Consider the following 22690-nt stretch of genomic DNA (forward strand, 5'->3'; position numbering starts at 1 on the left):
AATTGTACCGCCTGGCAAAGTTGGACCATTCCTGACTGGCGAAGCAGGGGCCATTGTCCGACATAACCGTGAGCGGGATGCCGTGTCGAGCAAAGGTTTCTTTACAGGCACGAATGACTGCAGACGAGGTGATGTCGTGCAACCCTATCACCTCCGGGTAATTCGAAAAGTAGTCCACGATCAGGGCACAGTCTCTACCCAGCGCGTGGAACAGTTCGATGCCCACCTTGGTCCAAGGTGATGTGACCAACTCATGGGGCTGCAGTGGTTGGGCCGGCTGGAAGCGCTGACAAGTGGGGCAGTTGAGCACTGTGTTGGCTATGTCCTCATTAACGCCGGGCCAGTACACTGCCTCTCGGGCCTGTCGGCGGCACTTTTCCACGCCGAGGTGGCCCTCATGTAGTTGTTCCAGGACAAGCTGGCGCATGCTATGCGGGATGACAATGCGGTCCAGTTTTAGAAGAACCCCGTCTACTACCGCCAGATCATCTCTGACATTATAGAACTGAGGGCATTGGGCCTTGAGCCACCCGCCCGTTAGGTGGCGCATGACACGCTGTAGCAAGGGGTCAGCCGCCATCTCATGGCGAATTTGGACGAGACGTTCATCCGTGGCAGGTAGATTGGAGGCCGCGAATGCCACATGGGCGTCAACCTGGCAGACAAATCCCGCTGGGTCACATGGAGTGTTGACTGCCCTGGAGAGAGCATCAGCAATGATGAAGTCTTTGCCTGGGATATAGACCAGCTGGAAGTCGTATCGCCGGAGCTTGAGAAGAATACGCTGGAGACGGGGCGTCATATCGTTCAAGTCTTTCTGTATTATATTGACCAGCGGGCGATGGTCGGTCTCGACGGTGAATTGAGGAAGTCCGTACACATAATCGTGAAACTTGACCACACCGGTCAGAAGGCCCAGGCACTCCTTTTCTATCTGGTCGCGTATCATGGAGTCGGAGGTTGGCTGGTAATTACAGGACTGCGCAAGGATGCGGAGGTGGGTGAGAAAGGACTGGAAAGGTTCATCCTTACCCTGCAAACGCTGTTGGAATACATAGCGCTCGAAACTTTCATTCACCTCTATGCTGCAGTGAGTGTCAAACTTGAGGAGGACCGTCTTGAATTTTGATTTATCTTCACCATCAGCAAAGGTGAGAGAATTGAAAATGTGGATAGCATGTTTCCCGGCCGTGGATAGGAAGAGAGCGGTCTTCCTGGTGTCTGAGGCAGCTTCCGGGTCTGTGGCTTCAAGGTAGAGCTGGAAGCGTTGTTTGAATATCTTCCAGTTGGCCCCCAGGTTACCGGTGATGCGGAGTGGAGGCGGCGGGCGGACGCTGTCCATTTTGCAGGATGACTGTATGCTGGTGGAAGGCAGATCACTTGCAGGTAGGTCTAAGAAGTTCTAATATCCCTCAACTCCGGGTATCATTATGTGTTGGGTGCTCTGGATCCGTGGAACACATACAGGCCACCAACACTTGTAATAGTACAACACTAGTTTATTAAGTTAGAAACTGTTGAACATACTTTCACTGTGGGTTAACACAATGTTAGATTAAACTAAAGACCTATGCCTGTCTGAACCAGTCTATGCACTCAGCACATGGTGTGGATCTGTGCTGTAAGCTGTAAGCTCTGTCCTTGTAGGAGGCTGCATCCCGAATCAGCACGACCTCTGATGCCCCCTGTCTTTATAGTGAGTGTGCTCTAACTGGTGATTGGCTGCGGTGTTGTGTGTGTTGATTGGTCCCACTGTGTGTCCATCAGTGTGTGTCTGCACCATGATATACTGGTGTATATTATGACATGTGTCACATTCTTCTCTGACGTAACACAACAGAGATGGGAAAAACAATATGGGTCCTTTGTTTTGAAGATATGTCTGTATGCAAATAAAGTTAACTGCAAACTAAGTACAAAGGATACACGTGCTTGTACCAACAACCATGTGGATGGACGAAAGAAGCTGGAGTCATTCTCCTTAGAGCGGACAAGGTAAATTATGAAGGGTTTTGAGAATTTATATCAGCAGACATTGTTTCGAACGGCAGGAGGCTTTTTAGATTCATAGACATTTACAGCACAAAAGAGGCCATTCGGCCCTTTGAGCATGCCATGAATAAAGATCTGACTACACAAATCCTATTTTCCAGCCTTTGAGGTTACAGCGCAAGTGAATATCTGAATACTTCTTAAATGTTACTGACTCAACCATCCGTTCAGGCAACGAGTTCCAGACTCACATCATCCTGTGGGTGAAAATGTTTCTCCTCAACTTCCCTCTTAGCTGTCCACATCTTACCTTGAATCTATTTCCCCTGGTTATTGACCCATCGACTATTGGAAAAAGTGCCTTCCTATCCAACCCTTCTGTGCCCTTCATAATGCTATACGCCTCTATCAGTCCCCTCTCAACCTTCGCTGCTCCAAGGAAAACAGCCCCAGCCTATCCAATCTCTCCTCACAGCTCTGACTCTCCAGCCCAGGCAACATCCTGGGGAATCTCCTCTGCACCCTCTCCAGTGCAATCACATCCTTCCTACAAGGTGACACTCAGTACTCCAGTTGTGGCCTAACCAGAATTTTATGCAGTTCCAGCTTGACCTCTCCCTGCTCTTGTATTCGATTCCTCGGTCAATACTTCATTACCTTATCTACCTGCCCTGCCACCTTCAGGGGTCTGTGGATATACACTGCAAGGTCCCTCTGTTCTTCAGTACTTTCCAGGCTCCTACCATTCACAGTGTAATCCTGTGCCTTGTTAGCCTTGCTCTGTGCATGACCTCACAATTATCCGGTTAAATTTCCACTCTGCCCATCAGTCCATTGATATCCTACTACAGTCTATGGCTATCCTCCTCACTATTTACCAGATAGTGCCCCCCTGAACACTGTCTCCCCCCCCCCCACGCCCCCCACCCCCCCGCCACTTTTCCCGTCACCTGCAAACTTCTTGATCACACCCCCTACATTTCAGCCTAATTCATTAATGTACACCACAAATAGCAAGGGCTCCAGATCCGAGCCCTGCGGAACCCCAGTCACAGAAACATCCCTCTACCATCACCCTCTGCTTCCTCCCTCTCGACCACCTCCGGATCCAATGTGCCTCTTTGCCTTGGATCCCGTGGGCCTTTACTTTCTTAACCAGTCTGCCATGAAGGACCTTATCAAAAGCCTTGCTAAAGTCGCAAATGCATTAACCTCATCAACACACCTGGTTATCTCCTCAAACAAATGTATTACATTTGTCAAATATGACCTTCCCTAAATAAATCCATGCTCCCCATCCCTGCTGACAGTGAGGTCAGGGAGCAGAGGACACAGGTTGAAGATAATTAACAAAAGACCCAGATGGAAGAAGAGAATTTCTTTTTCTGCAGAGTTGTTGCAGATCACACTGCCTGAAAGGGTGGTGGGAGCAAATTCAATCATAACCGTCAAAGGGGAACAAGATAAAGGACATTTCGAGGAATGGTTTCCAGGTATTGTGTTAAGAGCAAGGACACTGGGACTAAATAGATCCCTCAAAGGGCACAAATGGCCTCCTGTTGGACTGTACATTTCACTAATTCTGTGCATGGAACTTAGATGAGGGGCGGGATTCTCCGATCCCCCACCGGGTCGGAGAATCGCCGGGGGCTGGCGTGAATCCCGCCCCTTCCGTGTCGCGAATTCTCCACCACCGGAGATTCGGCGGGGGCGGGTATCGCGCCGCGCCGGTCGGCGGGAAACCCCCGGCGATCCCCCGTGGATTGAACCACCTTTGGGACGGTGGGACAAGGCTGCACGGGCGGGCTCCGGGGTCCTGGGGGGGGCGATCTGGCCCCGGGGGGTGCCCCCACGGTGGCCTGGCCCGCGATCAGGGCCCACCGATCCGCGGGCGAGCCTGTGCCGTAGAGGCACTCTTTTCCTTCCGCCTTCGCCATGGTCCCCACCATGGCGGAGGCGGAAGAGACCCCCTCCACTGCGCATGCGCGGGGATGCCATGAGCGGCTGCTGACACTCCCGCGCATGCGCCGCCCGGCAAAATCATTTCTGTGCCAGCTGGCGGGGCACCAAAGGCCTTTCCCGCCAGCCAGCGGGGCAGAGATCAGTCCGGTGCGGGCCTAGCCCCTCAAGGTGAGGGCTCGGCCCTTCAAGATGCGGAGACTTCCGCACCTTTGGGGCGGCGCGATGCCGGACTGATTCGCACCGTTTTTGGCGCCGGTCGGCGGACATCGCACCGATATCGGAGAATCCCGCCCAGTGAATCAATAAAGAAACAGCTTTATGTCAAAGTGGGTTAATGTTTAGGAAGGAATTTCAGATGAAGTATCAACGCTGGGTGAGGCTGTCACAGGCTGAACCATCAGAGCAGAATAAATATTTACAGTTTGGATAGCACGGAAGTAAGTCTTCAGGTTTTCCGAGGTGATTCTCAGCAAGGTGCCACTATCCTGTAACGATCCTGTCACCTTCTCATTGCTGACGAACATGCAGACACTTCCCGCTCTGTTTGTGGAGGGTTGGAGGAACAAAAAACAAAGTGTGATTGGTTCAGCATTTTCAAAAGCCTCTGCTTTTATAGAATCACTTTTCACAATACCAGGACACCCAAAAGAGCTTCAGAGATTATTTTAATACTTCATTTGTTTGAGCAGTAACATATTTTTGCTGTCACAATGAAGGTGAGGCAAATGGCTCTCCATGTTATTGATCTGCAAATGGTACAGTAACTCAGACAAGCGGGAGATGTGTAGCTCAACTCAAAAATCCCAAAGTGTGTTCAGGTTATGCTGCTCCATTTTGTGACAACAAGGGGCCGGGCCGGAGAATCGGCGCAACCGCGCCACGCCGCCCCAACGCCGAGGGTCGGAGAATCGCCGGGGGCTGGCGTGAATCCCGCCCCCGCCGGTTGCCGAATTCTCCGGCACTGGATATTTGCCGGGGGCGGGAATCGTGCCGCGCCGGTAGGCGAGCCCCATCCCGGCGATTCTCCGGGCCAAAGTCCCGCTGCTGGAATGCCAGTCCCTCCGGCAGAATCAAACCACCTCTCTTACCGGCGGGACCAGGCGGCGCGGGCGGGCTCCGAGGTCCTGGGGGGGGCGCGGGGCGATCTGGTCCCGGGGGGGTGCCCCCACGGTGGCCTGGCCCTCGATCGGGGCCCACCGATCCGCGGGCGGGCCTGTGCCGTAGGGGCACTCTTTTCCCTCCGCATCGGCCGCAGCCTTCACCATGGCGCAGGCGGAAGAGACCCCCCCCTGCGCATGTGCGGGGATGACGTCAGCAGCCGCTAACGCTCCCGCGCATGCGCGGACTTCCGCCGGCTGGCAAAGTCCTTTCGCCCCCGCCTGGCGTGGCGGCAAAGGCCTTTCCCGCCGGCCAGCGGCCGCCAACCACTCCGCCGCGGGGCCTAGCCCCTCAAGGTGAGGGCTTGGCCCCTAAAGGTGCGGAGAAATCCCCACCTTTGGGGCGGCCCGATGCCGGAGTGGTTCACGCCACTCCATCCCGCCGGGACCCCCGCCCCGCCGGGTAAGGGAGAATCCCGGCCCAGGTATCTGCAGGTTAGGGACTTTGCGCGAAAGGACTGGAGGGGGCTTCCCTAGATTGCCGGGATACACCCTGCTGGAGCGACTGCTGTTTCCGGATGTGGAAGTGGGGGGGAGATTTGGGGATATATACAAGTGGCTGGGGGAGCAGGGAGGCGAGCGGGTGGTGAAGATCAAGGAGAAATGGGAATTGGAGTTGGGAGGAGATATCAATTGGGGAGTATGGAGTGAGGCACTGCGAAGGGTAAACGGGACCTCCTCTTGTGCAAGGATGAGCCTGATACAGTTTAAGGTGGTGCACAGGGTGCATATGACTCGGGTGAGAATGAGTGGGTTCATTCATGGGGTAGCAGATGAGTGTGGGAGATGTGGGCGGGGCCAGTGAATCACACGCACATGTTTTGGGATTGTGAAAAATTGGGAAGATTCTGGGCGGGAGTGTTCGCGGTCTTAGCCAGGATAGTGGAGGAGGAGGTGGACCCGGACCCTTTGGTGGCGATATTTAGGGTTTCAGAGAAGCCGGAGCTCATGGAGAGGAGGAAGGCCGATGTCTTGGCCTTCGCCTCTCTGATTGCACGGCGACGTATTTTGCTGGAGTGGCGGTCGGCATCACCACCGGGGATAGCGGCTTGGTTGGGTGACCTGTACGACTTCCTACAATTAATGAAGATAAAGTATGAGTTCAGGGGCTCTTGAGGAAAGGTGGGGGATGTTTGTGACCGTGTCATAAGAACATAAGAACTAGGAGCAGGAGTAGGCCATCTGGCCCCTCGAGCCTGCTCCGCCATTCAATGAGATCATGGCTGATCTTTGTGGACTCAGCTCCACTCTCCGGCCCGTACACCATATCCCCGAATCCCTTTATTCTTTAGAAAGGTATCTATCTTTTTCTTAAAAACGTTTAAAGAAGGAGCCTCAACTGCTTCACTGGGCAAGGAATTCCCGAGATTCACAACCCTTTGGGTGAAGAAGTTCCTCCTACACTCCGTCCTAAATCTACTGTCTGAGGAGCTGTTCATTGTAGGGGAAGAGGGAGGGTGAAAAAGGGGAAGTGTCTGTGCAAACTGTGTAGTTGATTGTTGGGAAGTAGGTTTCCCAGGGTGTTTATTCGCTGTAACCTGTTTTGATGCATGTTTGGTATAAAATACATGCCAATTCTACTCAGTCTAAGTACCCGAGTTAACTGCCTTCAGTCAATCTATCTGTCACTGACAATTAACTATTACAAACAGTGTTGTACAATGGCAGGGCAGACTCGAGTGGCATAATTCTGCTCATATGTCTTATGGTCTTATGAAAGTGTAGAGGGAGCTTTAACCAGTATCTAAACCCGTGCTGTACATGGCCTGGGAGTGTTTGATGGGGACATTGTAGAGGGAGCTTTAACCTGTATCTAAACCCGTGCTGTACCTGTCCTGGGAGTGTTTGATGGGGACAGTGTAGAGGGATCTTTACTCTGTATCTAAACCCGTGCTGTACCTGTCCTGGGAGTGTTTGATGGGGACATTGTAGAGGGCGATTTACTCTGTATCTAACCCCGTGCTGTACCTGTCCTGGGAGTGTTTGATGGGGACAGTGTAGAGGGAGCTTTAACCTGCATCTAACCCCGTGCTGTACCTGTCCTGGGAGTGTTTGATGGGGACAGTGTAGAGGGCGATTTACTCTGTATCTAACCCCGTGCTGTACCTGTCCTGGGAGTGTTTGATGGGGACAGTGTAGAGGGAGCTTTAACCTGCATCTAACCCCGTGCTGTACCTGTCCTGGGAGTGTTTCATGGGGACAGTGTAGAGGTAACTTTACTCTGTTTCTAACTCCGTGCTGTACCTGTCCTGGGAGTGTTTGATGGGGACAGTGTAGAGGGAGCTTTAACCTGTATCTAACCCCGTGCTGTACCTGTCCTGGGAATGTTTGATGGGGACAATGCGGAGGGAGCTTTATTCTGTATCTAACCCCGTGCTGTACCTGTCCTGGGAGTGTTTGATGGGGACAGTGTAGAGGGAGCTTTAACCTGTATCTAACAACGTGCTGTACCTGGCCTGGGAGTGTTTGATGGGGACAGTGTAAAGGGAGCTTTAACCTGTATCTAACCCCGTGCTGTACCTGTCCTGGGAGTGTTTGATGGGGATAGTGTAGAGGGAGCTTTACTCTGTATCTAACCCCGTGCTGTACCTGTCCTGGGAGTGTTTGATGGGGACAGTGTGGAGGTAACTTTACTCTGTTTCTAACTCCGTGCTGTACCTGTCCTGGGAGTGTTTGATGGGGACAGTGTAGAGGGAGCTTTAACCTGTATCTAACCCCGTGCTGTACCTGTCCTGGGAATGTTTGATGGGGACAATGCGGAGGGAGCTTTATTCTGTATCTAACCCCGTGCTGTACCTGTCCTGGGTGTGTTTGATGGGGACAGTGTAGAGGGAGCTTTAACCTGTATCTAACTCCGTGCTGTACCTGGCCTGGGAGTGTTTGATGGGGACAGTGTAAAGGGAGCTTTAACCTGTATCTAACCCCGTGCTGTACCTGTCCTGGGAGTGTTTGATGGGGACAGTGTAGAGGGAGCTTTACTCTGTATCTAACCCCGTGCTGTACCTGTCCTGGGAGTGTTTGATGGGGACAGTGTAGAGGGAGCTTTACTCTGTATCTAACCCCGTGCTGTACCTGTCCTGGGAGATTTGATGGGTACAGTGTAGAGGGAGCTTTACTCTGTATCTAATCCCGTGCTGCACCTGTCCTGGGAGTGTTTGATGCGGACAGTGTCGAGGGAGCTTTAACTTGTATCTAACCCCGTGCTGTACCTGTCCTGGGAGTGTTTGATGGGGACAGTGTAGAGGGAGCTTTAACCTTTATCTAACTCCGTGCTGTACCTGTCCTGGGAGTGTTTGATGGGGACAGTGTAGAGGGAGCTTTACTCTGTATCTAACCCCGTGCTGTACCTGCCCTGGGAGTTTTGATGGGGACAGCACAGAGAGAGCTTTACTCTGTACCTAACCCCGTGCTGTACCTGTCCTGGGAGTATTTGATGGGGGACAGTGTAGAGGGATCTTTACTCTGTATCTAGCCCCGTGCTGTACCTGTCCTGGGAGTGTTTGATGGGGACAGTGTAGAGGGAGCTTTAACCTGTATCTAACCCCGTGCTGTACCTGTCCTGGGAGTGTTTGATGGGGACAGTGTAGAGGGAGCTGTACTCTGTATCTAACCCCGTGCTGTACCTATCCTGGGAGTGTTTGATGGGGACAGTGTAGAGGGAGCTTTAACCTGTATCTAACCCTGTGCTGTAGCTGTCCTGGGAGTGTTTGATAGGGACAGTGTGGAGGGAGCTTTACTCTGTATCTAACCCCGTGCTGTACCTGTCCTGGGAGTTTTGATGGGGACAGGATAGAGGGAGCTTTACTCTGTATCTAGCCCCATGCTGTACCTGTCCTGGGAGTGATTGATGGGGACAGTGTAGAGGGAGCTTTAACCTGGTTCTAACCCCGTGCTGTACCTGTCCTGGGAGTGTTTGAAGGGGACAGTGTAGAGGGAGCTATACTCTGTATCTAACCCCGTGCTGTACCTGTCCTGGAAGTGTTTGATGGGGACAGTGTAGAGGGAGCTTTAACCTTTATCTAACTCCGTGCTGTACCTGTCCTGGGAGAGTTTGATGGGGACAGTGTAGAGGGAGCTTTACTCTGTATCTAACCCCGTGCTGTACCTGCCCTGGGAGTTTTGATGGGGACAGCACAGAGGGAGCTTTACTCTGTTTCTAACCCCGTGCTGTACCTGTCCTGGGGGTTTTGATGGGGACAGTATAGAGGGAGCTTTACTCTGTATCTAACCCCATGCTGTACCTGTCCTGGGAGTGTTTGATGGGGACAGTGTAGAGGGAGCTTTAACCTGCATCTAACCCCGTGCTTTACCTGTCCTGGGAGTGTTTGATGGGGACAGTGTAGAGGGATCTTTACTCTGTATCTAACCCCGTGCTGTACCTGTCCTGGGAGTGTTTGATGGGGACAGTGTAGAGGGAGCTTTACTCTGTATCTAACCCCGTGCTGTACCTGCCCTGGGAGTTTTGATGATGACAGCACAGAGGGAGCTTTACTCTGTACCTAACCCCGTGCTGTACCTGTCCTGGGAGTATTTGATGGGGGACAGTGTAGAAGGATCTTTACTCTGTATCTAACGCCGTGCTGTACCTGTCCTGGGAGTGTTTGATGGGGACAGTGTAGAGGGAGCTTTAACCTGTATCTAACCCCGTGCTGTACCTGTCCTGGGAGTGTTTGATGGGGACAGTGCAGAGGGAGCTTTACTCTGTATCTAACCCCGTGCTGTACCTATCCTGGGAGTGTTTGATGGGGACAGTGTAGAGGGAGCTTTACTCTGTATCTAACTCCATGCTGTACCTGTCCTGGGAGTGTTTGCTGGGGACAGTGTAGAGGGAGCTTTAACCTGGTTCTAACCCCGTGCTGTACCTGTCCTGGGAGTGTTAGAAGGGGACAGTGTAGAGGGAGCTTTACTCTGTATCTAACCCTGTGCTGTACCTGTCCTGGAAGTGTTTGATGGGGACAGTGTAGAGGGAGCTTTAACCTTTATCTAACTCCGTGCTGTACCTGTCCTGGGAGAGTTTGATGGGGACAGTGTAGAGGGAGCTTTACTCTGTATCTAACCCCGTGCTGTACCTGCCCTGGGAGTTTTGATGGGGACAGCACAGAGGGAGCTTTACTCTGTATCTAACCCCGTGCTGTACCTGTCCTGGGAGTTTTGATGGGGACAGTATAGAGGGAGCTTTACTCTGTATCTAACCCCATGCTGTACCTGTCCTGGGAGTGTTTGATGGGGACAGTGTAGAGGGAGCTTTAACCTGCATCTAACCCCGTGCTTTACCTGTCCTGGGAGTGTTTGATGGGGACAGTGTAGAGGGATCTTTACTCTGTATCTAACCCCGTGCTGTACCTGTCCTGGGAGTTTTGATGGGGACAGTGTAGAGGGAGTTTTACTCTATATCTAAACCCGTGCTGTACCTGTCCTGGGAGTGTTTGATGGGGACAGTGTAGAGGGAGCTTTACTCTGTATCTAACCCCGTGCGTTTCCTGTCCTGGGAGTGTTTGATGGGGACAGTGTAGAGGGAGCTTTACTCTGTATCTAACCCCGTGCTGTACCTGTCCTGGGAGTGTTTGATGGGGACAGTGTAGAGGGAGCTTTACTCTGTACCTAACCCCGTGCTGTACCTGTCCTGGGAGTGTTTGATGGGGACAACGCAGAGGGAGCTTTACTCTGTATCTAACCCCGTGCTGTACCTGTCCTGGGAGTGTTTGATGGGGACAGTGTAGAGGGAGCTTTACTCTGTATCTAACCCCGTGCTGTACCTGTCCTGGGAGTGTTTGATGGGGACAGTGTAGAGGGAGCTTTACTCTGTACCTAACCCCGTGCTGGACCTGTCCTGGGAGTGTTTGATGGGGACAACGCAGAGGGAGCTTTACTCTGTATCTAACCCTGACAAGTTAGAAAGAGGACACATTCTGATGAAGATTTCTGAAAGTTCAGGACTAGCTAAACAACACTCACAGCATCACTGTTGTAACCAAGAACAAGATGGCTGCCAGGGTCTTCCTCTTGCAGTTTGTCGATTCCGTCTGCTCCTGGTACATCTCCCCTCCACAGTTCCCACAGCACCGACAGCAGCAGAAGCAAAGACCAACCAAGGGCATGAGGATGAAGAAGAGGAGTCCAATGGCTGCACACACGATGAAGCCAACTTCATACCACAAAATCTGGAACGGAGGAGTACATAAACGGAATTATTTGTTTGCCCTGGCACTGGAAGCGGAGGATTCCCTGGGAGTCAGATTGTTGTTTGTCGGTGATTCACAGTGAGTAATTGGGAATCTTCAACCTGTTTAACGTCCTGCCCAATTTTCTTTACAATCTGATTCACGAGGAAACAAAGTGGGGGGAGTGTAAAACTGTCCTTTTGTGATTGTTCCTGCCCAGGATTGAGTTTAAACCCAACCCATGTCTACCCTCATTCATTCTTTTTAAGAACCTCCACGCTATGGAACTCATCAATTCTTTCAGCACATTGCACAGTCTGCAGGGTTTGAAATGTGGCATTATTCTGATTACAACAGCAATAGCATTAATTAACCCCTTATCACCTCTCACAGAAGTGTATATTTGAATTGCTTCAAAGTCGTACCTGTGTTAGGCAGGTGTTTAATGACCATTTGACACACAGAGATGTCCCTCAGTTAAAATGTTCCAATGGGCCTATTGTTTCTGATGGTCTTTGTTAAGGAGAAGCTGTCACCATAAGAGGCCAGTGCCTTCAGCCATTTCTTGATATCATGTGGGAATGGATTGTATTAGCTGAAGACTGACATTTGTGATGTTGGGGACCTCTGGAGGAGACCGAGATGGATCATCCACTCGGCACTTCTGGCTGATTGTTGCGAATGCCTCAGCCTTGTGTGCTGGGCTCCTCCATCGTTGAGGATGGGGATATTTGTGGAGCCTCCTCCTCCAGTGAGTTGTTTAATTGTCCACCACCATTCACGGCTGGATGTGGCAGGACTGCAAAGCTTCATTGAACCAGGGTTGATCCCCAGGCTGGGTGGTAATGGGGGAGTGGGGGATATGCCGGGCCAGGAGGTTACAGATTGGGGTTGATACAATTCTGCTGCTGCTGATGGCCCCCAGCCTCATGGACGCCCAGTCTGGAGTTGCTCGATCTGTTTGAAGTCTATCCCATTTAGCACGGTGGTAGTCACACAACACGATGGAGAGTATCCTCAATGTGAAGACGGGACTTTGTCTCCACAAGGACTGTGTGATGGTCACTGCTACCGACACTGTCAGGGACAGATCCATCTGCAGCTGGCAGGTTGGTGAGGATGAGGAAAAGTATGTTTATCCCTCTTGTTGGTTCCCTCACCACCCGCTGCAGTCCCAGTCTAGCAGCTCTGTCCTTTAGGACCCGGCCAGCTCGGTTTGTGGGTACTACTGAGCCACTCTTGGTGATGGACATTGAAATCCCCACCCAGAGCATATTCTGCACCCTTGCCACCCTCAGTGCTTCCTCCAAGTGGTGTTCAACATGGAGGCGAACTGATTCATCAGCTGATGGAGGCCGGTACGTGGTAATCAGCAGGAGGTTTCCTTGCCCACGTTTAACCTGAAGCCAGGACACCTCAAAGGGTCCAGGGCTGATGGTGAGGACACCCAGGGTAACTCCCTCCCGAATGTCTCACCACTGTGCCGCCACCCCTGGTGGTTCTGTCCTGCCGGTGAGAGAGGACATACCCAGGAATGGTGATAGTGATGTCTGGGACATCGTCTGTAAGGTATGAGTCTGTGAGTATGATTATGTCAGGCTGTTGCTTGACCAGTCTGTGAGAAGCTCTCCCAGCTTTGGCACAAGCCCCCAGATGTTAGTCAGGAGGACATTTAAGCGCCGACACAGCTGGGTGTGCCATTGTCGTTTCCTGTGCCTGGGTCAATGCTGGATGGTCCGTCCTGGTTTCATTTTTTTTTGTGTTTGTGTACCGGTTGAATACAACGGAGTGGCTGAGCTATTTCAGAGGGAATTTAAGAGTCACCCACATTGTTGTGAGACTGGAGACATAAGTCGGTCAGATCAGGTAAGGATGGCAGATTTCCTTCCCTGAAGGACATTAGTGAATCAAATGGGTTTTTACAATGATCAACAATGTTTTCACGGTTATTAGATTTTTAATTCCAGATATTTTATTGAGTTTAAAATTCGCTTGCATCTCTAATTTCCTGTTTAATGCCAGTGGGCTGGTTTAGCTCAGTGGGCTAGAGAGCTGGTTTGTAATGCAGAACAGGGCCAGCAGCGCGGGTTCAATTCCCGTACCAGCTTACCCGAACAGGCGCCAGAACATGGCAACTAGGGGCTTTTCACAGTACCTTCATACTTGTGACAATAAAAGAGTATTATTATTATTATTCCCATTACAGTTTGGGGGTCTATATACAACGCCCACTAATGCTTTTTGCCTCTTGGTGTTTCGGAGCTCTACCCATATAGATGTCACTTCCTCACTTTTGCATTAATTTCTTCTTTAACCATCAATGCAACTCCATCAATTTTTCCTTTTTGTCTGTCCTTCCTAAATACTGAAAACCCCTCGATGTTCAGTTTCCATCCCTGGTCACCCTGCAGCCATGTCTCTGTAATCCCGACTGTATCATACCCGTTTACATCTATTTGTGCGATTAGTTCATCCGCTTTATTGCAAATGCTCTGCATCTTCAGGCACAAGCCTCGAAGCTTGTCTTTTTAACATTACTTGTCCCACTCCCAATATTTTTTGGCCCTGTTTGAATCTGGTTCTTGGTTTCTCTGCCTATCCCTTTTCTTATTCCCTTTTCAGTATTTTGTTTTTGTCCTTGATTCCCCTCTTCTGGCTCCTTGTATAGATTCCCATCCTCTGCCTTTCTAGTGTACCTCCCTCACCCAGACCGGAAGTTCCCTATAGTCCTGGACTGGGGGTTTTGTTTTGGATGCCGTGGAAGTGACTTTATCTTCCATTCAAAATAAAACTGTTAGGCCTTTTACTTCTGAAAGTACGACAGGAAGGAAATCTGCTGTCCTTACCCGGTCTGGCCACATGTGACTCCAGACCCTTTAGCAATTCGGTTGACTCTTTCTTAGCTGCCTCAGAAATTACTTAGGAAGCCGCTCAGTTCAAGGGAAATTAAAGGAAGGGTAGTAAATGCAATGCTGGCCCAGCCAGCGACATCAAGAGCCCATGAAAGAATAACACCATGGGCAGCATGGTCACACAGTGGTTAGCACTGTGGCTTCACAGCGCCAGGGTCCCGGGTTTGATCCCTTGCTGGGTCACTGTCTGTGCGGAGTCTGCACGTTCTCCCCGTGTCCGCGTGGGTTTCCTCCGGGTGCTCCGGTTTCCTCCCACAGTCCAAATACATGCAGGTTAGGTGGGGTTATTGGATTACGGGGACAGGGTGGAAGTGAGGGCATAAGTGGGTTGTGCAGACTCGATGAATGGCCTCCTTCTGCATTGTATGTTCTATGTTCCATGCTGTAAGAAACGATGAGCAGGTTCAGAGAGACTGGATGCTAATACTTTGATGGTGTTATTTTTGTTTGTGTGACAATGGTTGACAATGCAAGCCAAGTGTTGTGTAAAGCAGGGACCATGAATCCACGGAAATATTAGCGCCGCTCCAAGAGGGGTCAATGGAATGTCCTGCATGGAATGTCCTGCTCAGATTGTTGTGCTTAGAGAAAGGAATGTAAAGAGTCAATGAAAGAATCTCAAAGATTCTTGCACAGAAACAGAGACATTGAGGTAGAAAATTGGTCATGGCTCATTTTCTGGACAAATAACCAACAGAACCAGATGTGCAGCCCGAGTGACTCCAATATTGAGCCTTGGGGATCAATTGAATAACTTGGGTGAGCAGTGAGCACCTTGATCTGGTTTTATTGCCCTGTTGGCAGGGTAAGCACTTCAGGCAAGTGCTAGAAGGTCAAATGGTGGGGAAAGGAAAAGGGTGGGGAGATCGCAATGGTGGGGCGGGGAGATCGCAATGGTGGGGCGGGGACATCGCAATGGTGGGGCGGGGACATCGCAATGGTGGGGCGAGGAGATCGCAATGGTGGGGCGGGGACATCGCAATGGTGGGGCGGGGACATCGCAATGGTGGGGCGGGGACATCGCAATGGTGGGGCGGGGAGATCGCAATGGTGGGGCGGGGAGATCGCAATGGTGGGGCGGGGAGATCGCAATGGTGGGGCGGGGAGATCGCAATGGTGGGGCGGGGAGATCGCAATGGTGGGGCGGTGACCCAGGCAGCTTTTCACATGGAAGTCATTTGCTCGGCCGCACTCACACCCACACCAGCAAAGGTTGATTGGAGCATGCAAGACCAAATTCCCAATCAGGCATTCAGGCCTAATGTACGCAAAGGGCCGAATGACGATTTTATGCAGACCCTGGACAGAAACAAGCAGCCCCTTTCTCACAAGCTGCATTCCCTCTGTTCTTACAGGTGGGGATGGTTATTTTCCAAAAATCCTTTGCTGGTGTGGGTGTGAGTGCGGCCGAGCAAATGTCAAGGCGAGGCGGTGTTCAGGGGGGCACTATCTGGCAGGTTGGGTCCATGCACAGCCAGCGCCATGTTGTAATGCGGGACTGCTGCAGATCGTCGTGTGAGCTAGGGACCCGCCAATTCTCCAGGCGTTTATATCGGGAAGGCGTGCGTTTAACGTGGCGCGGCTGCTAGCCCTTCATCGGTCGGAGCATCGGTGCGGGGGCGGCACCCACTTTCCATCGTAAACCCAGACACTTCCTCCAGACAGAGCCTCAAAATCGGATAATCCATCCCCAAAATTCTGGTTCCTACCAAGATGGGATCAGTGGCTGATCAGTGGCTGATCTGTCTTTCATAGTGAATTTGGACTCGGTTAAACTGCTTCCCACACCAGTGCAGTGAATGTGGAGTTATTCAAAACATTGCAAATAGAAACAGGGAGATTCCTTATTGAGATGGAATAATCCATGGCTTCAAGCTGAATGTGATCGGGACAATGGGAATGTTGAGTTTTCGGAATTGTTTTTTCTCATGCTTTCCTCATTTAGGGATTGTTAAGATTGTTAAGAATCCTATCAGAGATACTTTCCAATTCCAACAATTTATATTCAACATAAGAAGGCAGGAACTCACTGACTGTCTCACTCTTCTTACCTTTTCGTAGTTTTTCTCTATTTCTGCTTTATTGTTTACAAATGTCTTGACTAGATCTACAAAACAGAAACAGAAGACTCTGTTAGCGAGCATAATTTATTATTCATTATTACATGTAAGTCAAAGGAGATGATGCTCCCTGTGACTGTGTGAGAGACTAAATCTATTTTGTGTATGTGTGTAACTCATGGAACTTTTGTATATTGCCCACGATATATGTGGGGCTGGATTCTCCGCAGCCCAATGCCGTAATCGCGGCTGGCCCGGGGAGGAGAATCCAGTTTGACGCCGTAATCGGGCCTGGCGCCGTTCCGGCGATTCTCCGAGCACCGAAAATCGGCGTCACCATGGAGTACAATGCGCCGCCGGGGGCCTTTGCCAGAGGCCCGCTCAGCAATCCTCCGCTCCCGACCGGGCCAACCTCCCAACGGCGTGGAACTAACCACCTATTGCCGGTTGGGATGCTCGAGTGGCGGCTGTGGACTCAGTCCGCGGCCGCCGTGGTCGGGGGTGGGTGCATCTGAGACCAGGGGAGGGGCCTTACAGGCGGCTGGGGGATTAATGTGCGGTTGAGGCTCAGGCGCGTGGTCGATCGGAGGGTCTCCTTCTTGGGTCTTGCTCCGCGGCCCGAGTCCCCCATGGAGCACGGCTCGGCCTCTGACCTGGAAGTGCGGGGGCCCGTACCTGTAGCAACAGCTGCGAGGTCCACTCCTGGTCCCTGCTAGCACCCTGCAGGGCTGGAAATTTGTTCAACTTGTTTCAAGGAATTTTGGGAGTAAAACACCGCCGGCGTGGGGACAGTCTCATTTTGGGAGAATCCAGCCGGTGTTGTCTGTCTTTCACAGGGTGAGTAACTCAGTTGGATCGAGGCGTGTTCTGTGAACACTACAGAATGGACTGTGTATACTTTTTCGCTACAGGCTACATGGGTGAAACTTAATATTAAAGACAAAGATTAACAAAAATGCTTAAATACCACAGAATGAAACTGGCTGGAAACTGACAATCCATAAATACAAAGCAATTACTGAGGGGCTGACTTGTGTTGTGACGGCTGGAATTGACCGCCCCTTTGCCCAGGGTGTTGGAACAGCATCCCCTTATTTTGAAATTGTGCCCCCTGGTTCTAAACTCCCCATCCAGGGGAACATCTTACCTGCATCTACCCTGTCTATTCCTTTAAGTATTTTGTAGGTTGCAATGAGATCACCTCTCATGCTTTGGAACTCGAGAGTATACAGGCCCAGTTTGCCCAATCTCTCTTCATTAGACAGTCCCACCATCCCCAGAACAAGTCTGGTGAACCTTCGTTACGCTTCCTTCATGGCAAAAATATCCTTTCTGAGGTAAGGGGACAAAAACTGCACACAGCACCCCCGGTGCGGTCTGACCAAGCTTCTTTACAATTGAAGAAAGACCTCACTATTCCTGTACTCAAATCCTCTGTGACAAAGACAAACATTCCATTAGCCTTCCTGATAGCTTGTTGCACCTGCATGTCAGCCTTCACTGATTTATAGACAAGGTCCCTTTGTACATCTACACTTTCTAATGTCTTAACATTTAGGAAATAACCCGCAAATCTGTTCCTTCTACCAAAATGGGCTACCTCACATTTTTCCACATTATATTCCATCTGCCGTGTTCTTGCCCGCTCACTGAGTCTGTCCAAATCCTCTCCTTCTGCAGCTGCTTCACATCTTCCTCACAACACATTCCTACCTCGCTTTGTATCATCCGCAAACTTGGAAATATTACATCTGGCCCACCACATCCAAGTCACATATATTGTGGTTAGCTCGGTTGGCTGGATGGCTGGATCATGACACAGAGCAATGCCAACAGCATGGGTTCAATTCCTGTACCGGCTCAGGTTATTAATGAAGGCCCTGTCTTCTCAACCTTACCCCTCGCCTAAGGCATGTTGACCCGCAGATTAAATTACCAGCAGTCAGCTCTCTCTCAAAAAGAGGAGAGCAGCCTCTGGTCTTCAGGGACTGTGGTGACTTTCATATATTGTGAACAGTTGGGGCCCAAGTTCTGATCCTTGCGGTACCCCACTTGCCGCAGCCTTGTGAAGCGAGAATGACACATTTATTCCTACTCTCTGTTTTCTACCTGTTTGCCACTCCTCACTCCATAACAGTATATTGCCTCCTATTCCATGTGCTTTTATTTTGCTCATTAACTTCCTGTGGGGGACTGTAGAAGCCAGGTATTTCAAATACAACTAGTATAGGTAAAAGATAGCTGTTTTTAGTACTCATTTTTAAAAGATGAGCATTTCAACACACATAAATTCAGGACTTCAATATGATACATGAAATAGCAAAAGATTCCATGATAAGATTATAGCAGCACAGTTGCAAGACAATTTGACACTGCTTGTGCTAATTGTCAAGGCCAAGGACTGAGTTCCATGACAACTAGGTGGCAAGAATCCAATGCAGTTTGTAAGAGCATTGAATCATATATATATTCTCGATATGAAGTCTCAATTGTTACATTAGCCAAGCCAGCTAAAAGATTAGTAAAATATCACATTCCATAACATGTAGACATGAAACAATTAAAAAGCTAATGTTGCACATTGAAGATGGACGGCTTGCCATCAAATCAAATGTGTTTGAGTCTAACCCAAACCAATTAGGATTATATTGGGGTGTGATTAGACGACTTAAGACAGATATGAAAGTGTATAACTGAAAAGTTTCTCCCCGCCATTTTAGGTTCTTCTGAACCGGGAATCACATGGGATGGAATTTACAACAGGTCTCACCAAACGTGAGCCTGACGTGGGGAACTCATGTTGGGCCAAGGGGTAACCCCTTAAGGGGATTGCCCCCAAAGACCATCCGAGGGTCACCCTTCCCCTCCACAATGCACACCCTGCCCACCCCTCCCCTACCAGACCCCCCACACCACCACCCCCCCCCCCCCACACAAATACCAGAGACCACCTAAAATGGGAGATCCCCCCAGGGACCCCTTTATTCAGGAGACTCCCCCCCCCCTCGGGAACCCCTAACTAAAAATGTTGAAAATGCCAATAAAAAGATTTTTTTTTAATCCACAGGGACAATCACGCCCCTTCACACTTGAGTGATGTTCAAGTGCTGAGCTGGAAATTGAATGCACTTAACTCTCTTTGATGTGGTGGATGTTTGTAAACATTGTAGTTTCAGCACTTAAGACATTCATGAAGAAGATGAATGGCACAAGGTTAACAGCTGCTTTATAGAAGCTGTCAATCACAGCCCGTTACCAGAAATGAATGAATTGCTTGCAGCTAATGACTGTCAGGGGGATAATCACAGGTCACTGCTGTTCTCTTTCCACATCTGGACTGTTTCTAACTTCCAGTCAGGGGTCTTTTTCTGGGGGGTCTGTGAGGGTCCTGAAAGCTAGGGGGGGGGGGTCAGGGTCCCTGTGGGTGGTTCCTTTAGTTAGGGTGTCCCTGGGGATGTATCCCTCTACTTAGGGGTTCTCTGTGGGGGTCCCTATAGTTAGTGGGCTCCAGTGGGTCTCCCTATTAAATGGGTCCCTCGGTGGGGTCTCCCTATTTAGGGGGTCCCTGGGGGGATGTGTGTCGGGTCACCCCTGTTCTTGTGGGAAAGGGGGGAACCCGAATACCCTGTGGTGGGGGGCTGCTTTGCGATGGGGGGGGGGTGCGGGGGGAGCTTATTTGTGGTGGAGAGGGGGTTTGCCAGCTGCTGGATTTGGCTATCTGGCTCAAAAGGGCGGCCCGATAGCGTGATTCCCTAGAGAAACCTTTGTAATCCTCGGCTAACAATTATCTTTGTAGCTGGTATTGTTGATGCCACATACCAGACGGTCACGCAGCATGTCACTTAAAACCGAGCCGAATTCGCAATGTTCAGCCATTTGGCAAAGTCTGGCAACAAAAGTTAAAATTGTCTTCCCTTGGCCCCTGATGGCCAAATTAAATTGATACGGCTGCAGTATAATGTGGGGTCTGGGGTTGAAATGCCCTTTCAGATGTATTACCAACTGGGCAGACAATTGTGTCTGGGACTTCCGGAGGTGTTACATTCCTGATGAGCTTGTAGGTCCGGTGCCCACAAATCATTAACAAAATGACCTTTTGTTTATCTTTTCCTGTGATCTCATTGTGTAGCCACCTAAATTGGCCAACTCCCGATTTGAAATGGCGAACGGCAAAGGTTGATGGGAAAGTTAGCCAACAAGACAGAAACCAGCAGCTGCAGGTTTGCTGTGTATGAACCTCTGCAACGGCCAGACAACATCGATACCAGCGACCATAACAAAGTAGCAGCCATCTGCATACTGATGAGCAATCCCCGGGAACAATAAGTAACATTTTGGTCACACAAAGCAAAGCCAGACTCCTCGGCGCCAGCAGGAGCCAACACAAAGGAGGTGAACGAGCACCTCAAGACCGCCCATCGATCAGGGAACCGCTCCAGTATTGGAGAAAATCGAACCAAGCGATTAGGACAAAGTCCAATCACTTGGGACCAGGTACAGGGTCCGCCCCAAAAGGCGGGAAGCCCCTGGGGACTATAAGAGTTGAGCCCCAAGTTCAAATCGCTCTCTCTTCACCTCTCTTCTTCCTGCCCGGGTCACCCAGCAACACGAACCAACATTAACCGTGACCGGTGCAGTGATCGTCGACTGACGTAAGTCTTGATTCAACGCTCGCTACGAGATAGGCGCTCCTAGCTACCAGTCCGTACCAACTTCGAATCCCGCAGACTCAGAACCCGAATGAAAGGCCATTTGTTCCCCTGACCTGGTGGGCCAGTCCGAAGTTAAGTATAGGCCTGTTAGTTGTAGAAGTAGCTTAGACGTAGAATTTGTACATGAGTAGCGATTACTGTGTATAATAAATGTGCTTTGATTTGAATCTTACTAATCGGTGTATTGGGTTATTGATCATTACTCGGACTTGAACCTCGTGGCGGCATCATAAAGATACCTGGCGACTCGAGAGCAAAGGTAATAAAACAGAGCAATTGAACCAAGGAGAAAGTTAGCAACAATTGTTGGTAGAAAAAAATACTGGAGCCTCTGAATATATTGGCTCCAATCTTCGATCCTCCCCCCGGGTCAAATGGACCCTGATCAGACGCATTGTTTCTCACTCACTGTTTTTAATGCTGACCTCGTCTATTCAGTTTCTTGGAGATTTCCCCCATGAATTTTGAGATTTGTGATTGTTGTCAGATTTATTCTTGTCATCATTGTCATAACGTGAGGCATCACTGAGGAGGCTCCTTATATAACAAAGAGGTTTATATAACAAAGAGGGAACAACAATGAGGTTTAACTAAATACAGGCACAGAGGGATATCATAACGGTCTTTACTCTTTGGTTCCTGGTTCCACACTCCCAAGGCGTCTGCTCCCAGGGCCCTGGGCTTCTTCCCCATTGGTCAGGGTTCGTGTGCTCCCATGTGACAGATGCAGAACGGGTCACATGCCCTATGCAAGGTCATCCTGAAACGGGCCGCACTACCAAATCAGTCCTGGTCACCATGCAGTCATGTTTCTGTAATGGCAATTACATCATACCCATTTACCTCTATTTGTCCCTTTGGATCATCTACCTTTACCTTGTTACGAGTGCTGCGCAGGTAGAATGCCCTTAACTTTGTCTTTTTGACACCATTCGCATTTGATGCATACTTGATGCTTTGCTTTGTTTCTCCTGCCTTCCTGCCCTGTTACTACTTCCTGTTACCAACCGTACTTTGTTCGAATTTGGACCAGCCCCCAGGTTTGCACTCCCTTGACCAGCTAATTTAACTCCACCCCAACTATCCCTGGGAGTATATCAGTGTCAGTCCTGTTGAGATGTACTCGTCCATCTTGTACAAGCCACACCTGCCCAAGAACTGGTCGCAATGCTTCAAATGTCTGATGCCCTCCCTCCGACACCATTTCTCCAGCCTCGTATTTAATCCTTCAATCCTCCCATTCCTACGCTCACTAGGACGTGGAACTGGGAGTAATCCTGAAATTACTGCTCTTGAGCTCCCGCTTTTTAAATTCCTTCCTAAGTCCCTGAAATCTGCTTCCAGAACCTCATCCCTCTTCCTGCCTTTGTCATTGGTACCAATGTGGACCATGACTTCTGGCTTATCGCCCTCCCCACAAAAGATGTCCCGCAGCCGCTCAGTGATATCCTCTGCCTCGTAGATGCACAACAGTGACTCCAACTAATGCTCAAATTCCGAAACCCAGAGCTCAAGCTTTGTGTTTGTCGAGGACATATGATGCTTTCACGACTTCACACATACCACAGGATGTACACTCCACTTGGCCAAACTGACCTGCCATTCCATAACTCTAAAAACTACCTATTACACTTATGTAGAATAAAAATAGTAACTTAACATTACTACGCTTTGCTAAGTTCAACTTACATGAGTGAAGATCCTGAGCCTCACTCTGCCCAGTAGAGGCGTCCT

The 22690-nt window shown here is 50.2% G+C and overlaps 1 protein-coding gene and 1 long non-coding RNA gene across 2 annotated transcripts in view; one reads left to right on the forward strand and one right to left on the reverse strand.

The window, feature by feature from the left end:
• Positions 1 to 22690, forward strand: part of LOC140393349 (uncharacterized) — a 174873-nt gene that overhangs the window by 142477 nt on the left and 9706 nt on the right. The window lies entirely within an intron of this gene.
• The window catches only part of prom2 (prominin 2), a 140324-nt gene that overhangs the window by 108145 nt on the left and 9489 nt on the right, over positions 1 to 22690 (reverse strand). The window contains exons 2-4 of the mRNA XM_072479709.1: positions 16236 to 16291; positions 11067 to 11272; positions 4374 to 4494 (exon numbers count right to left, since the gene is read on the reverse strand). Coding sequence (XP_072335810.1) covers positions 4374 to 4494; positions 11067 to 11272; positions 16236 to 16291 — 383 coding nt within the window. The remainder of the gene's footprint in view (positions 1 to 4373; positions 4495 to 11066; positions 11273 to 16235; positions 16292 to 22690) is intronic.

Source organism: Scyliorhinus torazame, chromosome 16, assembly GCF_047496885.1.
Source record: "Scyliorhinus torazame isolate Kashiwa2021f chromosome 16, sScyTor2.1, whole genome shotgun sequence".
Classification (NCBI taxonomy): Eukaryota; Metazoa; Chordata; class Chondrichthyes; order Carcharhiniformes; family Scyliorhinidae; genus Scyliorhinus; species Scyliorhinus torazame.